We start from the raw sequence: 27,053 nt of genomic DNA, 5'->3' as shown, positions 1-27,053 counted from the left end.
AAATTAATTACTGAATATATAATTAAATCAACTAGAAATAAATTCTCGTTTTTACATTAAAATATTTTAATGATATAATTACAGCTTGTAATTGCCGATGTGCCATGAATAAGCATTTTATAAATATTGTCTTGTGAGATGAGTAAAAACAAAACTCATCTTAGCAATTACAAATAAAATACAAATTTGATAATCGATAATGTTTTCCAGCAATCAGTCGATAAGAATTTTTATCTTTATTTAGTTATCATGTAAAATTTTTGAATGTTGTATATATACGCGTGCAAATTTTCAAGCAACGTAGTAATTGTGTATACCACTAATAAATTAATATATAATCAGTAAAACTTTTTTTTGTAAGGTAATTAAATTTTTTTTTAGTTAATTATACTTGTTTTAGTTAATTATACATATGTTCCATATATGTATTTGCTTTAATAAACTAGTGGTGAATGGCATCGTGTTTTGGGGCAAATTGCTGGAACTTCACATACCGTTGTTAAACATTGTAAAAAAATCAATAATCAATAAAAATTGATATTTAGTGGTGTATATGGCATCGTTCCTTAAGGCAAATTGCTGGAACTTTCCGGACCAAAAATATATTTTTTTAAAAAAAGAATATTTTTTTTAAAACTTTCAAAAAATTTGATTTTTGAGAATTTTTAAATGTTTTAAAAAAATTGACTTTTTTGAAATAATTTTTTTTCCTATTGTGAATATATTTTGGAAACTTTGAACTTTTTTTCAAAGCACACGCGCTACTTTAGCTGCATAGAAACGAAATATCGGAGCGCGTAAGCGCTGCGTCGCAGTCTAACGGACAAACAATGTTACGGAACCCATAGAAATATCGGAGCGCGTAAGCGCTGCGTCGCAGTCTAACGGACAAACAATGTTACGGAACCCATAGAAATGTAAACAAAATGTATACTGATTGTTAAAATCTCTATAAAATATCTGATAATTTGATGTGCATATGTCTTTGACCGCCAAATGGTCAACAATTTAATCAGTTCTTTATCTTGTCAATAGAAGTAGAATGTTTTTTGAATTATTAAAATCGTTCTCTTAAAAACTGAGTTACCGTTTTTGGCACTTTTTGCCAAAATCTTCGAAACGGCTCGACCTGCCTTTGCCAAAAACTAATCAGCACGTCTCCTTATCAATAGAAATCGAATGATTTTTGAACTACTGAAATCGGTTGAACCGTGTTCACAAAATCGTCGACGAAAATTTGTATCCGAACACACACACACATACATATACATCAATTTTTTAAAAGATGTTCAGAAACCTTTGAAACGTAAAGATATATAAATATGTTCATTTTCGATTTTTTTTATTCAAAATTTTCAAAATATTTCAAAATTGAAAGTTTATTTTCCAACTAGTTGGTTTGGTATTTAGCCTTGAGGCAAGTTACATGAACTTCCCGATATATTTAAATAATCGACTTAATCAATAAAAAATAAATTAATTTATGAGTCATTAAAAGTATTCCGAGTGGATTTATTACACATAATTGAAAACGAACGAACACTTTGACTCAGAGTTTATCAAAAATCAATAATTTTTATAGTTGAACCAGTTTTCAGGACTTCAATGGTTTATTATGTTCAAGACCAAGTACTCTGATATCTGATAGCTATCATTATACCAAGTAAATAGTCTAATTTTAATTTTAACAAATGTCAAAAGAGCTACTCATTTTCTCAAACTTTGATGAATTTTTAAAATCAAACTATTTGTCGTAAGGCCATAATATTTCAGTAAGTTCTATAAGACCATGGTATATATCGCTAAAAAAAATTCCATAAAAATCGGCTTAAATTTTTTTTTTCAACAGTTAATTACAAGAAAACGGCTCGGTAGATTTTCACCCAAAACTAATCAGTATTATTCCCAACTAATATCTTTCGAACAGTTTTTAATTTTTTAAAATCGGTTCGGTAGGATGAGCTTAAATGTGGACGAAAAGTTTAACACTTTTTTTCAAATTACAAAGAAACGGCTTGGCAGATCGTCGCACAAAACTGACAAATAGTAGTCCTCACCGAAATACATCAAATGGCTTTTAAATTTCTGAAATCGATTCAGGCGCTTTTGAGATAACGTCGATCAAAAGTCTAATTTTGACAAATGTCAAAAAAACTATACCAATTTTTGCAAACTTTGACGAATTTTTAAAGCTAAACGAGTTGTCGCAGGGCCGTAATATTTTAGTATGACCTAGAAAGCTATGGTATCTACCGTCAAAAAAAAAATCATAAAAATCGTCGAATTTTTTTTTTTAAAAACGTTATTACAAAAAAACGGCCCGGCCGATCTTTACCAAAAACTAATCAGCACGATTCCCAACCAATATCTATCGAATGGTTTTTGAATTTTCAGAATCGATTCAGAATTGCGGGCTAAAACGTGGACGAAAATTTTTTCACTTTTCTGCAATTTACAAAGAAACGGCCCGGCCGATCGCCGCACAAACTCAGAAACGATAGTCCTCATCGAGATACATCGAATGGCTTTTAAATTTTTGAAATCGGTCCAGCCGTTTTGGAGAAAACGTCGATTTACGGCAAAAAATCTGTTCACACACACACACACACACACACATACTTTTTCCAAATTTGGTCTCATTCGATTCAGAATGGCTTGAAACGTCGAGAAAACATAAAATTAGCGAATCGGATTTTTTGATGAAAACATAAACTTCTCCTTCGGGAAGTTAAAAAAGTCTTTAATAACTTTATTTAAAAAATGTAAAATTTCTCAAAAATCGAATTTTCTCAACGTTTAATAATTTTGTTTAAAAAAATACTTTTTGGTACGGAAAGTTCGATCAATTTGCCTCAAGGCACGAGGAGCACAACTAGTTCCATACACAACTAGTTCTTCAAATTTTCTCAAAATGTTGTTTGAGCCATTCAAGTCACTTGATCTATACTATATAAACTATATCAGTGAATCCATATATATGAAAACAAAACCTGTGCTTCAATAATTTAAAATCTCTATTAAATATCTGATAATTTGATACGCATATGTTCAATTACCAACTTTGCCATTTTTTTCTTTTTTCTCAATTAATAATTTTAAAACCAAATAAAATATTTTTTGAATCATTCAAACCAGTCGATCTGTACTCTTGAAATCGTGAACGAAAAATTGTATCCAAATATATATTCACACCCAAAAACACACTCACATACACAACACCCATACATCCATTTCTTTCTGAGGTATGCCAAAATGTTCAGGAGTCCTTAAGCGAATATAATATTGAGATATTTGCACATTTTGCATTGAGACAAATATCGAAATTTAGCATGTTTAATAATTGTGACATTATTGCAATTAATTTAATAATTTTACAAGTTATTAATGTAATGATGTTTCATTTACAGCAACATGTGGGGCTTACTTTCACTAGGGGCCTTTCTGTTATGGGTCTTCTACAAATATGCTACATGGACCTTCGACAGATTTAAAGGAACCAATGTTCCTTACATGAAGCCAGTGGCCCTCATAGGCAATTCTTTGAAATTTTTGTTAAAACAAGAAGATATGATTGAAAGTATAGGAAAACCATATACAAAATTCCCTCGGGCCAGGTATGAACTAGTAAAAAAAATAGAAAATAAAAAATGATAAGTTGGAGATAGAAGGCACTAATTGAAAACTCTCGCGACCCATAGTTTAAGAAGTCCTGACCTATACAATAAGATTGCACAACAATTACTGAATTATCCTCATTAGGGAATGCAATACCGATGGAAAATTTCAATACCGGTATTTCGGTAATTTTTCATTTTAAAACCGGAGTACCGGTAAATTACAGGTATTTTTATTACCTTACACAAACGTAAACAAAATTGAAAGTTACTAGTACAAATATAAAAAAATGTATATACAACTACAACTATATTCAACTAAACAATAAAAACAATAAGTTTATTTTTTAACTAATAATTTAACAAAATTATATCCAATTTAATTAATTCATTGTCACTATATTGAGTACTTTTCACCAAAAACGAACTTATGAGTAAGAAAGACCAAAAACTTATAAAAAATCATATTACATTATTATAATAAACTGTATTGTCTGTATCCGATGTGTTATTAAACTAGCTGTAAGTGGAATTCTGTCTTAAGGCAATTAGGGCATCGTGCCTTAAGGCAAATTGCTGGAACTTCCCGTACCAAAAATTATTATTTTTTTTAAAAACGATTAACATTTTTGAAAAAAATTTACTTCGAAAAAATAAGATTTTTGACAAACTATAAATTGGACAAAAAATTACTTTTTCTTTTAAATTTTTTTTTTTTTAATTTTTCAAAGCAATCGCACTGCTTTAACTGCATAGAGACAAAATATAAAGCGCGTATGCGCGGCGTCGCTGTCTAACGGGTAAACATTGATACGGAACCCATAGGAAAATAAACAAAATTTATACTTATTGTTAAAATCTCTATAAAATATCTAAAAATTTTATGTGCATATGTCTAATGATCATTTTTGACCGCCAAATGGCTTTTTTTTTTACTTTTTTCGTTAGATCTCCGAAACCGCTAGACCTGCCTTTATGAAAATTTGATAAATTCTTTATCTTGTCAATACAAGTAAAATGTTTTTTGAATTATTAAAATCGGACGCTCCGTTCTCTTAAAAACTGAGTTACCGTTTCCGGTACTTTTTGCCCCGTATTTCCGAAACGGCTAGACCTGCCTTCGCCAAAAACTAATCAGCACGTCTCCTTATCAATACGAATCGAATGTTTTTTGAATTATTCAAATCGGTTGATCCGTGTTCCCGAAATCGTCGACGAAAATTTGTATCCGCACATACATACACACACGCACACACACACACACCCACACACACACACACATACATCCATTTTTTCTAAGGTATGCCAAAATGTTCAGAAACCTCTGAAACGTAAAGATATATAAAAATTTTCATTTTCGATTTTTTTGCGATTACTATAACTTACCCTACGGGAAGTTAATTAGTATAATCTCCAATATTTTTTAAAAAATAATTTTCTACACTAATTTAAGATCGGATACTTTGTCAAGATAAATAATAAGTTACTATAATTGTTGAGTATTATTATTTATCACATTGTGATGCTTATCACAATAATAAGATATTATCATAATTATTATGTATAAAGTTAGAAAAAAATAAAGATTACGCAGAGGTAATCTGTATGATATAAAATATTTTGACGCAAATATCATTTAAAAAACCGTTAAATTTTTACAAAAAAAGATGAAACAAACACCATTATCTATCAGTCCAATTCTATTAAAGCCCTTAGTAAAGCAATAAATATTCAATTTAATGACGAGTTGAGATAATATTTGACATTTGTTTATCCTATAGAATCACTTGAAGATATAGCTGTTTATGCGATTATGGAATTTAAGGATACATTTGTTCCGAGAAATTTAAACTTTAGTGTATTTTGTATCAAATAGCGCTTATGTAAAAATACCGAAAATACCGATATTTTTGGGGTAAATACCGGTAAAATTACCGCCGAAAAATCGGGCGGTTTACCGGTATACCGGTATTGCATTCCCTAATCCTCATGATGATAAGAAATATTATTTGGAAATGATTGTTTTTATAGATTTGTAGGAATCTTTCAAATGCGCTTACCATCAATCATGATACGAGATCCAGAACTCATTCGTCAGGTGGCTGTTAAAGATTTTGATAGTTTCACAAATCATAGACCATTTGTCGACCCTGCTCTAGAACCACTATTCGGAAGCAGCCTTTTTCTTCTAAAAGGTACAACATACAACTATTTTGAATATACTTAAGTTTGCATTTAATTATTCAACTACTTTGAATTTAGTTTAAGCAATATATAAAAATATTTTTTATAGATCAGAAATGGCGCGACATGCGATCTACCCTCAGTCCAGCTTTTACTGGGAGCAAGATGCGACTCATGTACGAATTTATTATTGAGTGCGCAGAACAACTGACTGATCATTCACATGAGGAAGTTGAGAAAAAAGGTAACAACCTAAATTCATCAATTTCTTTTCAATTACGGAGATTGTATTAGAATCAGGGTCTTTCTGACCCAGCTTCATAACATACAAGTGACGATGCAGTTTATGTATAAAACGCTTGAATGCACAACAAATACATGACATTTTGACTAATTATTGACATAAATTTCAAAATTATATCATCACAATTTCAAATATTGCTAAATTCAATTTTCAATTATTGCTTAAGTCGATTATTTACACATATCGTAGAATTCATGCATCTTTCCTATAGGCAAAATTCCCTTTACACCTAGATAGTCTTATTCCTTAAGGCAAAATACCATTTACACTTAGGATATCCATGTTCCTAAATAGCAGTTTTTTTCTCAGGTACTTTGGATCTAGAAGTGAAAGATCTCGTTACAAAGTATGCAAATGATGTAATAGCTTCATCTGCTTCATCTGCATTTGGAATTAAGGTAGACACTTTAAAAAATCCTGATAATATATTTTACAAAATGGGAAGAAAAGTTAGCAATTTTTCTGGATTTTGGGTCAGCTTGAAATTTTTTGCTTTCTTGCTGATACCTCACATCATGAGGGTAAGCAACATATTTCTAAACATCAAACCTTCTAATACCGAAGGAATTGTGTTTAACAAATTTTATATTTAGGTTCTCAGAATAACTTTACTGGATCAAGATTGTGGTAAATTCTTTCGCACTTTGGTGCACGATACTATGGATGAAAGAGAAAAGAAAGGAATTGTTCGTCCTGATATGATTAATTTGCTTATGCAAGCCAAAATAGGAGGTTTGAAGCATGAAGTTGATGTAGATGAATCTTCAGGTTTTGCCACTGTTACTGAATCTTCAATCACCAAATCATCTACCCATAAAAGAGGTTGGTGAGATTACATACATACTTCATTTATAAATGGCTATGACTTAACTTAACTTCTAAGTTCCGACATAAACCTGTCACTTGATGAGTTAAAAATTTCAGTTTGGTCAGATGATGAGATTACTGGGCAAGCAATGATCTTCTTTTTGGCTGGTTTCGAATCAATTTCTACATCAATCTGCTTTGTTGCATACGAATTAGCAATAAATCCAGATGTTCAAAAAACTCTGCAAGATGAAATAGATGCAGTTTGCGTTGAATTGGAACAATCCAATCAAAAACTAGTAGATTATGAAAGATTGCATAAGATGAAATACTTGGATATGGTCATATCAGGTAATAAATTTTAATTTTGACTCATTGGTTTCAATTCATAAAGTTATGAATATCTATTTTATAGGGTTTAAGAAAATGGCCAGCAGCACCATTCACTGACAGAGTTTGCAATAATGGATACACTTTGGAGGATTACGACGGAAATAAATTTGAGGTTGATGAATTCATTTGATAACAAGAATATTTTATGAAAAATATATCAACACTATGATCATTTACAGGTGAAAAAGGAGAAGCTCTAATGATTCCAATATACAACATACATCACGATGAACAATATTATGAAAATCCGCATAAATTTGATCCAGACAGATTCAGTGAGGAAAACAAACAAAATATAAAACCTTTCACATACATGCCTTTTGGAGTTGGACCTAGAAATTGCATAGGTACCAATAATAATATAGCTATTATTATAATATATCACTTACATATTAAAATTATATATGTCATTTATAATCACTTCGTCTCTATCCGACCAAAAATATTAAAGGTCAAATAATTAGGAATATTTTATTAATAGATAAGGAAATTTTATTATTCTACTAATGTTAAAATTAAAATTAGTATTTCATAATTAAACTAATAGTAAAATTATTTAATTTTTTATAGACCATGGTTTTATTTCAACGCTTCACTTACTTCGCTCAATAAGAAAAACCAAATTGTACAATTTGTTTTAATAAAACTTCTTTAGGCGCGACTAGGGAGTAAATCTGTACAAATACAACGAAAATTGCGTTACGCCCGAGCTGTTTGTCATTTTGTATAAAATACTTCTAATATATCAATTTTTGTTTTACAGGATCAAGATTTGCTCTTATGGAAATGAAAGCGTTACTCTTCAATATTTTAAAAGAATTCGACATCGTACCTTCCGAAAAAACTCAAATTCCATTAAAACTGTCAAGAAATTCAATTCAAATGAGACCCGAGAAAGGCTTTTGGATGAAGTTGAAGCCACGGAAAATGAGAAATTAGGTGCAACTGGCATGAAATTTATTATGATAATTATTTTCTATTATATAAATATTTATAACTAAAATATTTTCATTTTTAAAATATTTTAGTTTCTTTGATTTCCTGCAAACTTTTATATGAAACAAACAGATATCACACCAAATCGTATGTAAAATAATGTTCGAGTTTAATATTATTCTTAGAAATATTTTTAACATTAAAAACAAAATTTTATTGTTAGTATAAAAAAGTAGTATCATTTGATTTATAGGGGCTTTCACATAGCTTCCACATATAAAACAGTAGTGGCATCACTTTTCGCTAGATCAAAGTTGAAATAAAACAAATTAAGGCAAATTGTTGAAACTTTCTGCAACATAATTAAAATTTATTAAATGCTTTAATTTTTTTTGAAAATTTTGTTTTTTTAAGCTTTAAAAGTTCTAAAACCTCTGAAAGTGCATATATACAAAAAAATTCATTTTCATTTTTTAGCGATTACAAAATTGCAAAAATAAAAACAATAATACAAAATATTGCATTGAGGAAGAACAAAATCGTTACATAACTTCCGCTGGCGTGAAGGACTGAAATTTAACAATGGCTCAAAGAAAAAACCTGCTCGAGTACCTAAACTCACAAGTAGAAACAATTTAAACTTTTATAAGATGTTTAATTTGAATATTCATTATTAACTTCCCGAAGGAGAAGTTTATGTTTTCATCAAAAAATCCGATTCGCTAATTTTATGTTTTCTCGACGTTTCAAGCCATTCTGAATCGAATGAGATCAAATTTGGAAAAAGTATATGTGTGTGTGTGTATGAACAGATTTATTGCCGTAAATCGACGTTTCATTAAAAATGGCTGGAGCGATTTCAAAACTTTAAAAATCATTCGATGTATCGCGATGAGAACTAGCGTTTATCAATTTTGCGCGACGATCAGCCAAGCCGTTTCTTTGTAAATAACGTAAAGTGAAGAATTTTTCGTCCACGTTTTAGCCCGCAGTTTGAATCGATTTTAAAAATTCAAAAACCGATCGAAAGATATTGGTTCGGAATCGTGCTAATGAGGTTTTGGTAGAGATCGGCCGAGCCGTTTTCTTGTAATAATGTCTTAAATTTTTTTTTCGACGACTTTTATTATTATTTTTCTGACGGTAGATACCATAGTCTTCTAGATCATGCTAAAATGAAATAAAATCGTTTAGATTTAAAAATTTGTCAAAGTTTGCAAAAATTAGTATCGTTTTTTTGGCATTTGTCAAAATTAGACCTTACATCCACGTCTGCTCAAAAACGCCTAAACCGATTTCAAAAATTTAAATTATTTGATGTGTCTCAATGAGGACTATCGCTTGTCAGTTTTATGCGACGATCGGCCAAGCAGTTCCTTTGAAATTTGTTAAACTTTACGTCTACATATAAGCTCATTCTACCCAATCGATTTTAAAAAATTAAAAACTGTTCGAAAGATATTAGTTGATAATGATACTGATTAGTTTTAGGTGAAAATCTACCAAGCCGTTTACTTGTAATTCGTTGTTGAAAAAAAAATTGAGCCGATTTCTATGAAACTTTTTTTGATGATATATATCATGGTCTTATACAACTTATTGAAATATTACGGCCTTACAACAAGTAGTTTAATTTAAAGATTCATCAAAGTTTGAGAAAATGAGTAGTTTTTTTGACGTTTGATAAAATTAGACGGTTTACTTGGTATAACGATAGAGTACATGGTCTTAATGAACATATTAAACCATTAAAGTCCTAGGAAACTGGTTCAATTACAAAAATTATTGATTTTTGAAAATTTGCTTTTAGGAATTACTCCGAGTTAACGTGTTCATTCGTTTTCAATGATGTGTAATAAATCTATTAGAAATACTTTAAATCACTCATGAATTAATTTATTTATTGAATAAGTCGATTAATTACACATATCGGGAAGTTCATGTAATGTGAAAGCACATTCAGCTCTGTATCTTTGAAATGGCTGGACCTGCCTTTGCCAAAATTCAAATCGGATACTCCGTTCTCTTAAAAAATCGATTTGTATTATCTGCACTCTTGGCTCCGTATCTCCGTAACGGACCTGCCTTTGCAAAAACTAATCAGCACATCTCCATATCAATAAGAATCGAATGTTTTTTTAACCATTCCAATCGGTTGATCCGTGCGTGAACGAAAAAATGCGGACATACAAAACACACACACGCACAGCCATTTTTTCTGAGGTATACCAAAATATTCAGAAAATTCAAAACGTCGAGAAATGCAAAAATTTACATTTTCGATTTTCGACCCATTACTATAACTACCCTACGAAAAGTTGATAATATACTTATTTTTCTGACTCTATCTTTATCAACAACTAATCAGAAGGATTCCAGGATTCAATCCTTAAAACAGTTCATAAATTTCTAAATTAGTTCAGGATTATTGGCGAAAACGATGATGAAAAAAAAATGACACTCATGAACTATAAAAAAGTACGATGGTAAAAAAAAAAATTAAAACACCAGACCTTATTGAATTTTATCTAACGATTTTTAAATCTTCAAAATCTGTGCAGCTGTTTTTGAGAAAATATGCAACAAATGTCAAACATTGTGTCACATGCACATTCATATAGACACATACCTTTTACAATTTTAGTGTCAAACGATTCAGAAAGACTAGTGGTGCATGACATCGTGCCTTAAGGCAAATCGCTGGAACTTCCCGTACCCAAAATTAATATATTTAAAAAAAAAAACAATTTTCTTTTAGAGCTCTGAATAATCGATTTTTGAGATTTTTAATTTTTGTTTTTTAAATTGACCTTTTGAAAAATTTGATTTTTTTCATACTTCGAAATATTTTGGAAATTTTGAACTTTTTTTCAAAGCAATCGCGATACGTTAAACAATCGAAGCGCGTCGGCAGTGCAATGGATAAACATTGGTACGGATTCCATAGAAGTGTAAACAAAATTTGTTCTTATCATTAAAATATCTATAAAATATCTGATATCAGATGTGCATATGTCCAATGATCATTTGGCATTTTTTTGACTTTTTTATTGGATCTCCGAAACCGCTAGACCTGCCTTGCCAAAAACTATGGACATCAGATTTTCATTTCGTCAATACAAATAAAATGTTTTTTTTAATCATTCAAATCGGACGCTCGGTTCTCTCAAAACTTGAATTACCATTATTGGCACTTTTTGCCCCGTTTCTTCGGAACGGCTGAACCTGCCTTTGTCAAAAAGTAATCATCATGTTTCCTTATTAATAGGAATCGAATGTGTTTTGAATCACTCAAATTCGTTGATCCGTGTTCTTGAAATTGTCGACAAGAAATTGTATCCGCACATACATACACACAACACGCGCGCACACACGCACACACACACACACACACACAATCCATTCTTTCTAAGGTGTGTAAATGTTCAGACACCTTCGTAACGTAAAGATATATAAAAATTTTAATTTTCGATTTTTTGCGATTACTATAACTTACCCGACGGGAAGATAATAAAGAAAATATATAATATGTCGACTAATGTTAAAAAAATATCTATTGAGTGTTAAAACGATACATTTGAAACATAGTTTGATAATATATTACTGAAGAAAAATTAAAAAGGAACACGGACGAAAAAAGTGATAAATGGAGAAATACTGCAAAAAGTCTGAAAGAAAAAAAAACACTACTAGATATGATTATAAAAATCGAAACTGTCACGAACTCATATTAGGAAAATGCCCCAGACTTTATCGAAGGTAAACTAGAGAAACTAAATGCTCCTGGACGATAAGTAATGTAGATGACTTACCCGAGAAGAGAAAACACAGGGTATTAAATGACTAAGAACAGGATACAGAAACATCAAATCAGAAGTTCCGGAACTAAAAATTTAAATACAAACAAAAAGAAAATGAGGTACTCTAATGCACTGCCTTTAGTATCTGCCTTTGGTCAAAGCACCAATCATAATAATAATAATTAGTAATCATAATAATAATAATTAGTAAAGTACGATACCAAAATTAACTTGACTCGCACATTTATCTCTTTTTGACCTTCGTTAACATAATCATTACCATTTTTGTAGCAGATAGCATAATTGTATTCGTTTTTCTAGTCATAGCATGACAACGCTAAAATTTGGATATATTAAAACACGCAGACTCACAAAGGATTCATGGTCATATATATTTATTATTACATGACGGACTTGTACAATTAATTCGTTCTCGGTTGTTTAATATCGACCTGACATTCGTCTTACCATATACGAGTTGTGAACTGGTCAGTACTGATGCGCAGTTTGTATACAAACATTTAAATGAATAAATTTAAATAAAAAGGTTGTTAAAAATAAATATTAAAACAATAATGAAGTATTAATAAAATACAGGTGAAAATTGCTACAAAATTATGTAAATGTGTGTTTACGCCAAAATAGACGTGACAACGTCGCATTAATTTTAGCGTAAGAGATTTGCATCTTCCAACGATGCATGGACATTTGCGACCCAAGATCGGCAATTAAGTTGCCCTCTAGATACCTGAAGCCGGCCCTAACAATATAGTCTAAATCCAGTCGCGAAACTATTAACATAGTCTAGACTCGGTCGCCAAGCTATCAACATACAAATATTCCAATATTATATCAATACAAAACTATATCATACAAACAGTGTAAATTATATTCTATAAATAAATAAGTGTAAATCTACTTGTTATCAATCAATATTTACATTTTAAAACGGTTGATAGAGCCACTAATTCTATCTGGTCCTTCAGCTTATACTTCAACAAAAAACATTGGTCCTTCGAGCCGGATGTGATCGCCAGTGCGAAGGAATAATTAAAACATTTAATCAAAAATCAAAAATTAAATAAAGTGGAAGTTCTAAACAAGACAGGAAGTTCTAACTTTGGCGCTACACCAACGAACGAGCGAAGCAAGCAGCGAGTGAATCAGGTTAGTCAAGCATTCCCTTCCTATCTGTCTCTCCACATTTAATAATTAGAGTTCAATATAATATGTGTCAAAATGGAATCATCAAAAACATTAAAGTCACTAAATATCAAGCAACTCATAATTAAATCGCGATTAGCATCTATCGAAAAGATTTGCAAGCAATGGTCAAGCATACCTGTTTGTGAGTTAAATATTTTAGATATAAACCGCTTTATCGAATATGTAAAACCTTTTTTAAAAGCATATGAAGATACGGTTATCGAAATAGCAACATTACTAGACGACGAAGAGCAAATTGATAATTTAATTGAAAACGAATTAGACGAGTTTTATGACAAATACAACAAATGCTTGGCAACATTATTAAAACTTAGTCAAGTTTCATTAAATAAATCAGATACTAGTTCGGAAAGTAAATTAAATTATACCACAAAAAACAATGCAGGTAACATAAAACAGCCTCAATTTTATTTACCTCAACTAAATGTTTCTAAATCATTAACGATATCTAATCATAAATCAAACTTAGAAGCTCAAATACACACATCTACGGAAATACACGAACCATACTACGATATACAACATGTCACTGAACAATGCAAAAAATATTTTGTTTCTAATGCTAAGGCTATGCCTAAAACTAGGGCAATTGACGGAAGTTTTGGGACTAAAATCAATTTCGCAAAAAATATCAAAAACATAAAATGCAGTAAACAAATAACATTAAAACGTTATATTTCATATGAATACAAAAATCTATTCACTGAATTCATAAACGCATGTACACCTAAAATATGTTTCTATATACCCCATCACAGCGTGTTGAAGTCGAACAATTCAATAATGAATTTTTGCGTATTTTCCGAAAAATCTTTTAAATTCAATACAAATGTGTCGTTAACTGAGTTACAACTTGTTTTACCGACTATCCAAAATAAAATCTTTTCCATTATACCAAATTTTAAAATGAATACGTTAGTACTTACGGTCGATAATGTCGATATAAAGAAAATGATAAAACAAGTTTCAGTTCAGGCTAGCGACAGAAAGATGCACCAAACAGTTTGGAGCAAAACTTCTAACGACAAAATAAATATTAATCAAATAAATATATTTTTGTCAATACAATCATCCAAACAAAACATAACTAAACAGCTTAAAATATTCGAAATTCTCAAAAATTATCCTTACGTTGATAGTTTATTAACTAGAGATAATACAATAATGAAACTATTATTCATTAACAACAATCTTACTAAGCTTTTAAAACAAACTCAATTAAATCCTTATCAATTGAATTCTAACTATTCAAAACTTTTAATTCATACTATAAATATCGGCGAACAAATTACAAAATCTCTACATACATTGTCGAATTTATTTTTATATTGTTTTAAATTTAACTATAAGATTAAAACAATAAATCTAATAGCGAATAAAAGATCTATTTTATCAGCTACTGTTCAAACATATGATACAAGAGATTTTTTATATCCAATCAACAATTTAATTAAACTAATAATGCAAATTCTAGGGCGGTCGAACTTACCACATCACGAGGAAATTTCCTCAGAATTACAAAATGCATTAAAACAGTTTTCTACAAATATGTTAGAAAACACATTAAAGTGTAATGAAATCAAAACTACTAAACACTTAAACATTAAAATAAATATATTACTTATATTTTTCGATAATCGCCTAAGCACGAAATCAAATGGCTACACATATAATCCGCGTATAAATGTGTTTTATATCAGGTCAAATTCTAGCTATAAAATAAACCTAATGGTAGCAAGATCTAGAATAACTCTCGCACGTATATACCTCAAGCTAAGTACGACACAATTACTAGCAGCTCTTGCACAAAAAATGAAATATGCATTAAATATTACGTTTGATAAAAAATTATATTGGAGCGATTTTAGTATCATCCTTATGGGATTAAAATCTCTATTTTACAAAATAGAAACTCTTTTTGCCAATAAAATTATTTTATTCACACCGAAACATACGCAAACTATTGGTTGCATGTCGAATCATAAGACAGACCAGCGAACTCCACTTCACGCAAGTGCTATACATAATCTATTAAAATCATCTTTAGTGGTAAGGTCCCTTTGACAAATAACTGCAACGCGCGATTAAAATTGTTACAATTTTATTAAACTTAAACGTGTAAAAAATAATACACTTAAATTATAATTAAACGTAATCGTATAAAAATAATACACCTAAATTACAATTAAACTTAAACGTGTAAAAAATAATACTAAATCAACAAAGAATAGGACATTGCATGCTCTATTAATAATTCACAAGATCAATTATCACAAAATATGACAGTCAAGCAAGACATAATTACAAGCAAGAACTTGCGTACGCATCATACAAATATCCAAAACTTAAATACATTTATACTATTATTAGATGAAAATGGAATTTTGCACGTTGGGGTTCAGACCAAATACTTGAATTTAATCTAAACAAATGTCACCCCATAGCGCTGTCCAAAATTCCACTCGTCTATCAATTTCCATACCTAAACATGAACATTTAAAAATCATAACACCACTTTGCACAAATATCTATTAGCCTATAGGAACTAAATGCTTACTTAAATATTATATGTACATGTTTCCAAATGCAACACACATATATTCATCATTAATGGGCAATTTAGCTACATTGGTACTATCCCGCATTAATCTTTCTTTACATGCGAATTCTTAGTTACAAAAGAATATCATTAAACAAGAGTGTATAAAAAATGAAGGCTTTTTTATGACTTATATTTTCGCATATCTATTAAATACATAATACATTTCTAATCGAACTTTACAAAAATACAAAATACATTTATAATCGAACTAATATCTGGTTTAACACTAAATAGTTTGATAGCCATTTTTAACACAATTTTGACGCAACGCACAAATCTTGTAAATTATATTTATATAAGGAAACTAATCTTATAAACCTTATAAAGTTTGCAAAATAAATAAACTAAAACCAGATTATAAATAATATAGTCAAATGGACTATATCGAGGTTTCATATACCATCAAATTTTCATATAAAGATCATCTAAAGAAATTTTGTAAATTTTCGAAATTATTTTCTAATTCTAATTCTTTACGGTAATTCTATATGGTTCAAACACATATCGGAACATTATTGAACTCGAAACCAATCTCTTAAGCTCCAATCCGCAAAATTATGATCCATTAATTCCTAATCACTTCCATATTTAAAATCCTCAATCTCAGCTCCCTATCCATCAATGCTTGATATTCTTGGAAACACCCTTGTTCACACCAGGAACTTCAAAGAAAAACTTGTGCAACAAGAGTACAAGAAATGCGCCAGGGTTGCAGACTACGACAAATGGCAAGTACAACTATCGTAAACAGCTGAAATGGGGAATTTGGTAGTGGTCAGAAAGGACAATTTACCTTCACTACATGGACGATTGGGGCGATTTCTAGACACACACCCAGGAGATGATCAACTTGTGCGCGTGGTAACAATCAAGACTGAAATTGGTGTAGTTAAACGTGCAGTTAATCAAATTGGTGTATTACAAAAGTCATAGACAATATAATCAAACAACAGACTATAATTAACTTAGAGTGATAAACTATAATTTTAATTTTGAAATCATATACACTATATTATTTCAAGGGCGGGAGTATGTTTACGCCAAAATAGACGTGACAACGTCGCATTAATTTTAGCGTAAGAGATTTGCATCTTCCAACGATGCATGGACATTTGCGACCCAAGATCGGCAATTAAGTTGCCCTCTAGATACCTGAAGCCGGCCCTAACAATATAGTCTAAATCCAGTCGCGAAACTATTAACATAGTCTAGACTCGGTCGCCAAGCTATCAACATACAAATATTCCAATATTATATCAATACAAAACTATATCATACAAACAGTGTAAATTATATTCTATAAATAAATAAGTGTAAATCTACTTGTTATCAATCAATATTTACATTTTAAAACGGTTGATAGAGCCACTAATTCTATCTGGTCCTTCAGCTTATACTTCAACAAAAAACAATGTGAATGATACAACGTTAGAGATTATGAACCGTATAATTTAATGATGTGTAAATAATTAAAATAAAGGATACCTACCAAATAAATATCAAGAAATATACAGTATTGATAGTGGAAATTTTACAACAAAGCCATGTAAGTTAAAATATATATCAAATATAAATAAGTGCTATTATAATATAATAGAGAGTTCCGTGGTCTAAACTCACGAACTCGTGTGGACGGGGTGAGTTTGAGCCCCGCTTTAGACAACATGACATCGTGCAGTAGCAATGACCGTTTTAAAACATATATAAAACATATGTTTACAATTTAAAATAGCGCATTTCGGGCACTGCGGTGTGCAATGGCAAAAAAATATCTCTCACATTGCTCTTCCCTGAATCGAGTTGGAGTTTAACTCAACTCAGACACCTGCCCTAGGGCAGTACTACGCGTTATTATTTTTATTATAATATACTATTTATTAATTCAGGGTTTTGCTTTTTCTTAAATGCACATAAAAGACATTTCAACTGCTTTTGTTTTGTGTGGAAAATAAAAATTAATAAATCATCCTAGACACAAAATAATTATGTTCAAGCTTCATGAAAATATATTGTTTTTAATAAAGAGCGTTTTAAAATTTTTTGAAACTTCTTGATATTTTGTTCACATAATTTGAATTTATATTTTAAATTAAATATTGATATAAGTGATTTAATAAAGAATCATTAACTCATCGGTTACAAAACTTTGAAACTTTTTGGTTATTAATATTGCGTCGTGTTTTATTGAAATAATTTAAATAAAATAACCTTTTTTTAGAAGCTTAACAATTTGAATAGATTTGAGAAATTTTATTATTTTGCCAATTTTCAAAATATCTAAATGTTTGCTAATTTAAAAAAATCGAATCTATTAGCAACTTCACCACAATAAATATCAGAATTATTACCAATTATTAAAAAGTATTAAACATTCAAATGATAAAATATTTTAATAAATATATCTAATTTTATATTTCATAAATATATAAGAATTTCTAAAAAATCATTCTTATCAATTTATATTTCAATAAAGTACAACAGAAGAAATCACTAACTAATTTTAAACATATTATTTAAACATTTTTTATTATCTAAAGATATAATATTTAATATTTTTTATTAAAAATTTTTTTTAATATTATTATTTATTTATTTTTAAATTTGTAAATGCTTTACCAATTTTAAAAAACCACATTTCATTAAAAAAATAAACAATTAAACAAAATAATTAATTTTTATTAATTACTATTTCAAAATAGTATCAAAATGTAGTTATGTTAAAATAAATATAATCAAAACTAATTTGTTTATATATTGAACAAAGTCATTTTTAATGATTAAAAAAACTTTGAATTATTTCAATGAAATGCAACCATATTAATAACCAAAAAGTTTCAAAAATTTGTAGTTCTTAAATTAAGAAGAATCTAGCTTTTACAATACTTGATTATAATCATTTAGGAGAAGTTACCCCATGAGTTAATAAAATTTTTATTAAATTACTTACATTAATATTTTATAAAGCAACAATTACTTGGATAAAATACCAAGAAGTCTCAAAAAATTTGTAAAGGCTCTTTATTAAAAAGAGTATAATTTTCGTGAAACTTATTTATTTGATTTCATTAGAAAAATTTTTTAAGTAACGATTATGAAGTTTTGAGGTCTTAGTTTTAATATAGTTTTAATATATATAGCTATAAGAGCAATAAATAAAATTTTCGATTCAAGACATATATTAAGAGTTTATCATTATTGCTAATACTGATTACGTATTATGTAAACTTTTGAAAGATATATAATTTTTGCAAGTACTAATCGCAATTATAATTTATTCAACAACTATAAATAATTATCAAGTATTTCAGATAATGATGATAATTTGATATATGTAACTATATCAATTTTGCATAAAATTGTATTCTATAAAGTTAAAGCACCTGTAAGTGATAAATTAGTTATGAATATTTAAATTTGATTATCAAAATTGTGAATTATATATTTTGTTTAAATATAAGTACTTTATAATATTATATAATCCAAAGCAACAACCGTTTATATTTTTGGAATCAGAATATAACTTTTAACATATCAGAAAGATGTCGGATCGAATAAAAAACTAGCTGTAAGTGGAATTCTGTCTTGAGGCAATTAAGGCAATTAAGGCAAATTGCTGGAACTTCCCGTACCAAAAATTATTTTTTTTTTTTAAAACGATTAACATTTTTTAAAAAAAATTACTTCGAAAAAATAAGTTTCTGACAAACAATTAGACAAAAATTTTTTTTAATTTTTTTTTTTTGATTTTTTTTTTGAAAAAAAAATGTTTTCTTTCTTTTGACATATTTTGAAAGATCTAAACTTTTTTTCAAATCAATCGTACTGCTTTAACTGCATAAAGACAAAATATCAAACCGCGTAAGCGCCGCGTCGACGTCTAACGCGTAAACATTGGTACGGAACCCATAGGAATGTAAACCAAAATTATACTTATTGTTAAAATCTCTATAAAATATCTGATAATTTGGTGTGCATATGTCTAATGATCATTTTTGACCGCCAAATGGCATTTTTTTTTACTTTTTTTATTAGATCTCCGAAACCGCTAGACCTGCCTTTATGAAAATTTGATCGGTTCTTCACCTTGTAAATACAAGTAAAATGTTTTTTGAATTATTAAAATCGAACGCTCCGTTCTCTTAAAAACTGAGTTACCGTTTTCGGCACTTTTTGCCCCGTATCTTCGGAACGGCTAAACCTGACTTCTCCAAAAACTAATCAGCACGTCTCCTTATCAATACGAATCGAATGGTTTTTGAATTATTCAAATCGGTTGATCGGTGTTCCCGAAATCGTCGACGAAAATTTGTATCCGCACATACATACACACACACGCACACACACACACACACATACATTCATTTTTTTGAGGTATGTGAAAATATTCAGAAACCTTTGAAACGTCGAGAAATGCAAAAATTTTCATTTTCGATTTTTTTGCGATTACTATAACCTGCCCTACGGGAAGTTAAATATTTATGATCGCGTAAAAATATATAAAATATATATTTATAATACAATCTTTTTTTAAAATTTCAGCAAAATGATAGCCTTAATAATATTAGGAGCTATTTTACTCTGGGGATTATACAAATATGGAACTTGGAACTATGATAGATTTAAGGGCACGATTGCTCCTTATATAGAACCAGTACCCTTTACAGGAAATTCTTTAAAATTCATTTTAAGACAAGAAGATATGATTGAGAGCATGGGAAAATCATATACAGCGTTTCCAAATCACAGGTAATAATTAAAAAAAAACATTAATAAACATAACAAAACTAATCGTATATCAACTGCAGATAATACTTGAATTCTTTCATAATTTTTTATTAAAAATTGACAAATTAAAAATTGTGGAGTAATTTGACAATTATATAACCTTCCCGAAGGAAAAGTTTGTTTTCATCAAAAAATCCGATTTGCTAATTTTATGTTTTCTCGACGTTTCAAGCCATTCTGATTCGAATAGGAACAAATTTAGAAAAAGTATGCGTGTGTGTGTGGATATATGTGAACAGATTCTTTGCCGATTTCAAAATTTTAAAAGCCATTCTCGATGTATCTCGATGAGGACTAGCATTTATCAAATTTGCGCGACGATCAGCCAACACGTTTTTTTGTAAATAGCAGAAAAGTGAAAAAAATCGTTTACGTTTTAGCCCGCAATTCTGAATCGATTTTTGAAATTCCAAAAACCGTTTGAAAGATATTGGTTGGGAATCGACCTGATGAGTTTTTAGTAAAGATCGGCCGAGCCGTTTTCTTGTGATAAAGTGTTAAAAAAAAATTACGATAACTTTGATTTTTTTTTTACGGTAGATACCATAGTCTTATAGATCATACTAAAATTTTACAGCCCTACGACAAGACGTTTAATTGTAAAAATCCATCAAAGTTTGCAAAAATTAGTATCGTTTTCTTGGCATTTGTCAAAATTAGACCTTTCATCGACGTTTGCTCAAAAACGCCTGAACCGATTTCAAAAATTTAAAAGCTAGTTGATGTATCTCAATGAGGACTATCGTTTGTCAGTTCTGTACGACGATCTGCCAAGCCGTTTCTTTGCAATTTGAAAAAAAAACACATATCGGAAAGTTCATGTAACTTGCCTCAAGACAAAATACCAATACCAACCAGTTTCAACGTGTTATCTGTATGACCGTTTCATTGAAATGGTTCAAGCTTTCTAAACGAAACTTCACCACGAAACTCAACCACGGTAATTCAATTTTCTATTTTATATTGCTATTTTGAAAACTTTCAAATTAACTTTGGGTACCATGGTATTAAAAGTTATCATAAGGTATTTAGTTTTGTCTAATATCTTAATTAAGACTTAGTTAAAAGAAACTCCAATAAAAAGCTGCATAACTATAAATTAGGCTGATTGTAACCTTATATTAGTTCCCATAATTAAATAATGGTGATTTTATAGATTTGTAGGAAACTTTCAAATGGGCTTACCTTCCGTTTTATTGAGAGATCCTGAACTTATTCGTCAAGTAGCCGTTAAAGATTTCGACAATTTTCCAAACCATCGTGTTTTCTTCGATACATCAGCAGACCCACTAATTGGAAGCAGCCTTTCCGTTTTGCAAAGTAAAATAATTTATCATTAGTAGACTTATTTTATTATTAGTAGATGTACCAAATGGTGCGAAGTTATTGGATAAGTGGTACACAACTTTAAATATCTAAGATATGTAATTATTATATTTTGTAGATCAGAAATGGCGTGACATGAGAGCTACCCTCAGTCCAGCTTTTACTGGAAGCAAAATGAGACTCATGTACGAATTTATTAATGAGTGCGCACAGCAATTAACTGATCATTTGCATGAAGAAATTAGTAAAAAAGGTAAGTGTAGCCAATTTCTATTCAAAAAACATAGATTGTTAACCATGTCTGTAAAAGTCTCAAAAATATATCAACTAACAAAACGAATTAGAAACATTTAACTAGTAACAGTTATCACTTCACTCAATAAGACCGTAGAAAAACTAAGAAAAACCAATTTTTTATTTTATTCGATATAGTTTTTTTCGAAGACGATATACCGATTATAACAAACTTCGGAATTTTTTAAACCTTTTTTGTGGTACGATTTCGACTTAGCCACAAAATTCGGCCATCATCTCATCATTTGGAAAAAAAAAATTCAGAGCGAGCATTTGTGAGATCTGAAAACAGAATATGGCCGCTGGGGATCTAGAGAATATTGTGAGTGGAGAAGCAATTCGGAGCCCAATTCATGTTTTTTGCCACTATTTTCACGGATTTGTGACTTGGCGCGTTATCCTGATGAAGCAGCGCGGTTTTCTTTTTCAAATGGGGCCGTTTTTTCTCGATTTTATTTTACTTCATGTAGGGCAAGTTATTATAGTAATCGCAAAAAAATCGAAAATAAAAAATTTTATATATCTATCGAAGATATGGAGAAGAAAGTGCCAAAAACGGTTTTTAAAAGAACGCGACGTCCGATTTGGATAATTCAAAAAACATTTTACTTATATTAACAAGATGAAGAACAGATCAAATTTTCATGAAGGCAGATCTAGCGGTTTCGAAGATCTAGTAAAAAAAAAAGTAAAAATAAAGCCATTTGGCGGTCAAAAATGATCATTAGACATATGCACATCAAGATATCAGATATGTTATAGAAATTTTCACAATAAGTATAAATTTTGTTTACATTTCTATAGGTTCCGTACCAATGTTTATCCGTTAGACGGCGACGCGGCGCTTACACGCTTTGATTTTTCGTCTCTATGCAGTTAAAGCAGTATCACTGCTTTAAAAAAAGTTCAGAATTTCCAGAATATTTCAAAATAAATTGTTCTTCAAAATGTCTTTTTTTTCAAAAAAAAAAAAAAAAGACATTTTTGTCAAAAATTTATAGTTTCTCAAAAATCTAATTTTTTCAGAGTAATTTTTTTTCAAAAATGTTAATTTTTTCAAAAAAAAAAAAAAAATTTGGTACGGGAAGTTCCAGCAATTTGCCTTAAGGCACGATGCCATGCGCCCCACTAGTTCAAATATTCCAATAACATCATAGAATAGTCACTATTGATGGTCTCGTCTTACTCTATATAGTTGATGAAGATCATTACTTGCAAATCCCAAAAAAACTGACGTCACAACCTTGCCAGCTGATTGTTTGCATTTTTTCTCGTCATTCGACTCTGGAGTGTAGTGGTGAAGCCAGATCATATCTGCAGTGACATATTGATGCAAAAACTTAGTTTTATTTCGATTAAACAGCTCCAAATACTCTTACGAATCATCAACTCGTTATGCTGTTGGTCAAATTTGAGTTCGCGCGGCACCCATTTAGCCCAGAGGTTTTTCCTATTCAAATATTCGTAAACGGCATGTCCAACACATTCTATTGATGTCTTTAGGGTGTCAGCTATCTCGGGCAATTTTACTGCTCGGTTTTCCTAAACGTTTCTTTTTAAACGAACGTTTTAAAACGAACTTTTTTATATTTTCCGGTGTAACCACCTCAATTGGCTTTCCAGAGTGTTCAGCTTCATCAGTCTCTGTATGGCCACGATTAAAATTAGCGAACCACTTCTCCACCATTTGCCTCAATTTAGCACAGTCCAATAACATTTATTAAGTAATACTTTGGTAGCAATGGTATTTTTACCCACTTTTTAAAAAGCAATTGTGAATCAACCCACGAAAACTCGAAAGAAGCGTCACTTGAATCTCTATAACTTTTAAACTGACGTTCGGATCATCATAAATGTTGACATAAATCTTCTTAAAATTGCTTTCTAGAAATAATATCGATGATTACATAGCTACATCATCTATGGATTATCCTAAGGACTTATTGAGTGATCTAATACCAGCTATACCCATGGCGTAGTCGTTGATTGTTTAGAAAATGTATAATTTTTTATAATTTGAAGAATTGTAAAGTTCAATACACATAGTTTTGAAGCAGTTTGCATAAAATATTACATTATTGGACATTTATCATTAATGAGCCAAAATTACAATTCGCCCAAATATATTTAACAAATACTTCTCTTTCACAGGTGCTTTGGATTTAGAAATTAAGGATCTGGTCACAAAATTTGCTAACGACGTTATAGCAACCTCTGCATTTGGAATAAAAGTAGATAGTTTAAAAAATCCTGATAATGAATTTTATAAAATGGGAAAAAAAGTAACCAACTTTTCGGGAGTTTTAGTAAACTTGAAATATGCCGCCTTCGTAATGATGCCCCAAGTTATGAAGGTAAATTGAGCTTCCTTATAAATAAAAATCATCATCATAATCTGTAATCAGCTCTTATAGTTTTTTTTATTTATAGTTTTTCAAAATGACTTTACTCGATCAAGAATGCGGTCAATTCTTTCGTACTTTGGTACATGGTACCATGGATGAAAGAGAAAAACAAGGAATTGTTCGTCCTGATATGATTCATTTACTTATGCAAGCCAGAAGAGGAGCATTGAAGCACGATGCAGGAGCAGATGCAACTCAAGACACAGGTTTTGCCACCGTTACTGAATCTTCAATAACAAAAACACCAACTCCTAAGAGAGGTAAGTGGTAAAAAGTAACATCAGTAGTAAGTAAGTATTTTGATCTCGCTAATTCAAGACCCACTACACAACTTTGTCCTTTCAGTATCATTTTGTAGACTACTACTTTCTATAACATTTCTTTAAATTTCTGGTTATAATTCAACCATCTAAACTTAACAAGTTGATAATTACAGCATGGTCAAATGACGAGATAACTGGTCAAGCATTGCTCTTCTTCTTTACTGGTTTCGAAACAATTTCTGCATCAACGTGTTTTATTGCTTGCGAATTAGCAATAAATCCAGATGTTCAAAAAACTCTTCAAGATGAAATAGATGAAGTGTGCGAAAATTTGGAACAATCCAATAAAAAACTAGTAGATTATGAAAGTTTGCATCAGATGAAATACTTGGATATGGTCGTATCAGGTAACAAGTTTTATTTTTGACCCATTGGTTTATATTCTCAAAGTTATGAATTTGTATTTTAGAGGGTTTAAGAAAATGGCCAGCAGCTCCATTTACTGACAGGGTTTGCGTTAATGGATACTCTTTGGAAGATTATGAAGGAAATAAGTTCAAGGTTGATTAAACTAATACTATCTCATCAAATTTCCAATTCATTGATATTTGGTTATTACAGGTGAAGAAAGGAGAAACTGTGCTGTTTCCAATATACAATATACATCATGACGAAAAATATTATGACAATCCGCATAAATTTGATCCAAGCAGATTTAGTGAGGAAAACAAAAACAATATCAAACCATTCACATACATGCCTTTTGGTGTAGGACCTAGAAACTGCATAGGTGAGTATACAAAATTAATAATAAAACCTAAAACTTGTTCAATTTCTTTTATATATGTACTATAAAAATTAATATTTTACTCATCAGATAATTTGATTTTTTTTATTAATTCATTTGACTAATTCTGCTAAAATATTAAGAATGATTCATTTCTAACTAAGGTTTTAGAATTGAACATTGGCCAATAATTAAATTAATTACTTCTCGATCGCTACTTTATTGCATTACAGAAAGTATCGCAATATTTTTAATAGTACCCTAGATCAGCTAGTTTTTGCATAAACATTTTTAGCAACAATTTGATCAAAACCTTAGTCAGTAAAATGTCTTTGTTCTAAACGAAGACGAATAAAAACTAAAATTTAATTTGATTTTTATTTATTTTTATATCCAGGTTCAAGATTCGCTCTGATGGAAATGAAAACATTGCTCTTCAACATTTTGAAAGAATTTGACATAGTGCCTTCTGAAAAAACTCAAATTCCATTAAAACTGGCAAAGGGTGTGATGCAAATGAAACCACAAAATGGCTTTTGGGTAAAATTACAACCACGAAAAACGAAAAAATAAATACGATAGATATGAATTGATAGATTATTTGTTTATCATCAACAAATTAATCATATCTTTGTGACATATAAAAATGCTTTCTCTATATGTACAATTTTGTCATTTATCTTATAAACAATCTAATATTTTTGATTAGTGAAAGATGTGATTGATATTTAATGAAGTTTTTCCTTGTTATTAATAAGATTAGTCATCTTTTTTCATCTATATATATATATATATATATATATATATATATATATCAATATTTTCATCTTTTATATATAATATTCAGCAAATAAAAAAAAATTGTATTTTTTTAAATCGTGCAAGCTTATAGTATTAACAATTAGGTCAACTAAGTAGAGTTTTTAATTTAATCATAATTCAGTATGCTAAATATTCAGTATTTCAAATAGCTTATAGTTTGATAGGTTATTTTTTGTTGGAGCATCCTAAATTTTTGTTTACTCAAATAAGAATATCGGTTTAGTGAAAAATCAATAAATTATATAAAAACTTTTTATATTTATAATAAAAATTATGTGTATAATTAATCATGTGCAATAATTAATTTTATGTAATAGCTTTAAAATAACTACCTTAATAAATAAAATAAATTGCAGTTGCACAAGATAAGTAAATATTCTCAAAGAGATATTAAACTTTTCTATCAAGTAGCACATAAATAAATTCATATATCATATTATTATACAAAAAATGAAGTCTTACTTGTATTAAAAATAACAAGTTATAACAAAAAGTGAACAATAT

At 29.7% G+C, this 27,053-nt stretch overlaps 2 protein-coding genes across 3 annotated transcripts; both read left to right on the top strand.

Annotated features, from left to right (window-relative positions):
- The first annotated feature begins 3,411 nt into the window (after positions 1–3,411).
- LOC113389295 (cytochrome P450 9e2-like) lies at positions 3,412–8,362 on the top strand. Its single transcript, XM_026626344.1, has 8 exons — positions 3,412–3,614; positions 5,646–5,809; positions 5,908–6,042; positions 6,412–6,623; positions 6,696–6,924; positions 7,027–7,260; positions 7,482–7,649; positions 8,066–8,362. Exons 1-8 carry the CDS (start codon positions 3,412–3,414, stop codon positions 8,239–8,241), a joined length of 1,521 nt encoding a protein of 506 aa, XP_026482129.1. The 3' UTR covers positions 8,242–8,362.
- An 8,924-nt stretch (positions 8,363–17,286) lies between these two features.
- On the top strand, positions 17,287–26,301 carry LOC113389369 (cytochrome P450 9e2-like). Of its 2 annotated transcripts, none has more exons than XM_026626417.1 (9): positions 17,287–17,413; positions 21,809–21,972; positions 22,097–22,231; positions 24,424–24,626; positions 24,703–24,937; positions 25,114–25,347; positions 25,410–25,501; positions 25,562–25,730; positions 26,125–26,301. In XM_026626417.1, exons 2-9 carry the CDS (start codon positions 21,828–21,830, stop codon positions 26,298–26,300), a joined length of 1,389 nt encoding a protein of 462 aa, XP_026482202.1. In that variant the 5' UTR covers positions 17,287–17,413; positions 21,809–21,827; the 3' UTR covers position 26,301. The 2 variants fall into 2 exon arrangements, with proteins under 2 accessions (XP_026482202.1, XP_026482201.1); XM_026626416.1 differs by lacking the exon at positions 17,287–17,413 and adding an exon at positions 20,452–20,613.
- Positions 26,302–27,053: the final 752 nt, after the last annotated feature.

This window comes from Ctenocephalides felis, unplaced genomic scaffold (genome assembly GCF_003426905.1).
Source record: "Ctenocephalides felis isolate EL2017-DRISC unplaced genomic scaffold, ASM342690v1 CF-g0.4_SCAFFOLD_03573, whole genome shotgun sequence".
Lineage (NCBI taxonomy): Eukaryota > Metazoa > Arthropoda > Insecta > Siphonaptera > Pulicidae > Ctenocephalides > Ctenocephalides felis.
The sequence above is the reverse complement of the archived record's forward strand: the minus strand, read 5'-3'. Positions and strand labels throughout refer to the sequence as shown.

Bases quoted from the DNA above. Each gene is read 5' to 3' on its own strand.
- LOC113389295 (XM_026626344.1), top strand. From the start codon at position 3,412: ATGTGGGGCTTACTTTCACTAGGGGCCTTTCTGTTATGGGTCTTCTAC. The intron at 6,624-6,695 runs GTAAGCAACATA...TTTTATATTTAG, and splicing joins TGATACCTCACATCATGAGG to GTTCTCAGAATAACTTTACT. The intron at 7,261-7,481 runs GTAATAAATTTT...GATCATTTACAG, and splicing joins CTTGGATATGGTCATATCAG to GTGAAAAAGGAGAAGCTCTA.
- LOC113389369 (XM_026626416.1), top strand. From the start codon at position 20,567: ATGATTGAGAGCATGGGAAAATCATATACAGCGTTTCCAAATCACAG. The intron at 24,938-25,113 runs GTAAGTGGTAAA...TGATAATTACAG, and splicing joins AACACCAACTCCTAAGAGAG to CATGGTCAAATGACGAGATA. The intron at 25,348-25,409 runs GTAACAAGTTTT...TTTGTATTTTAG, and splicing joins CTTGGATATGGTCGTATCAG to AGGGTTTAAGAAAATGGCCA.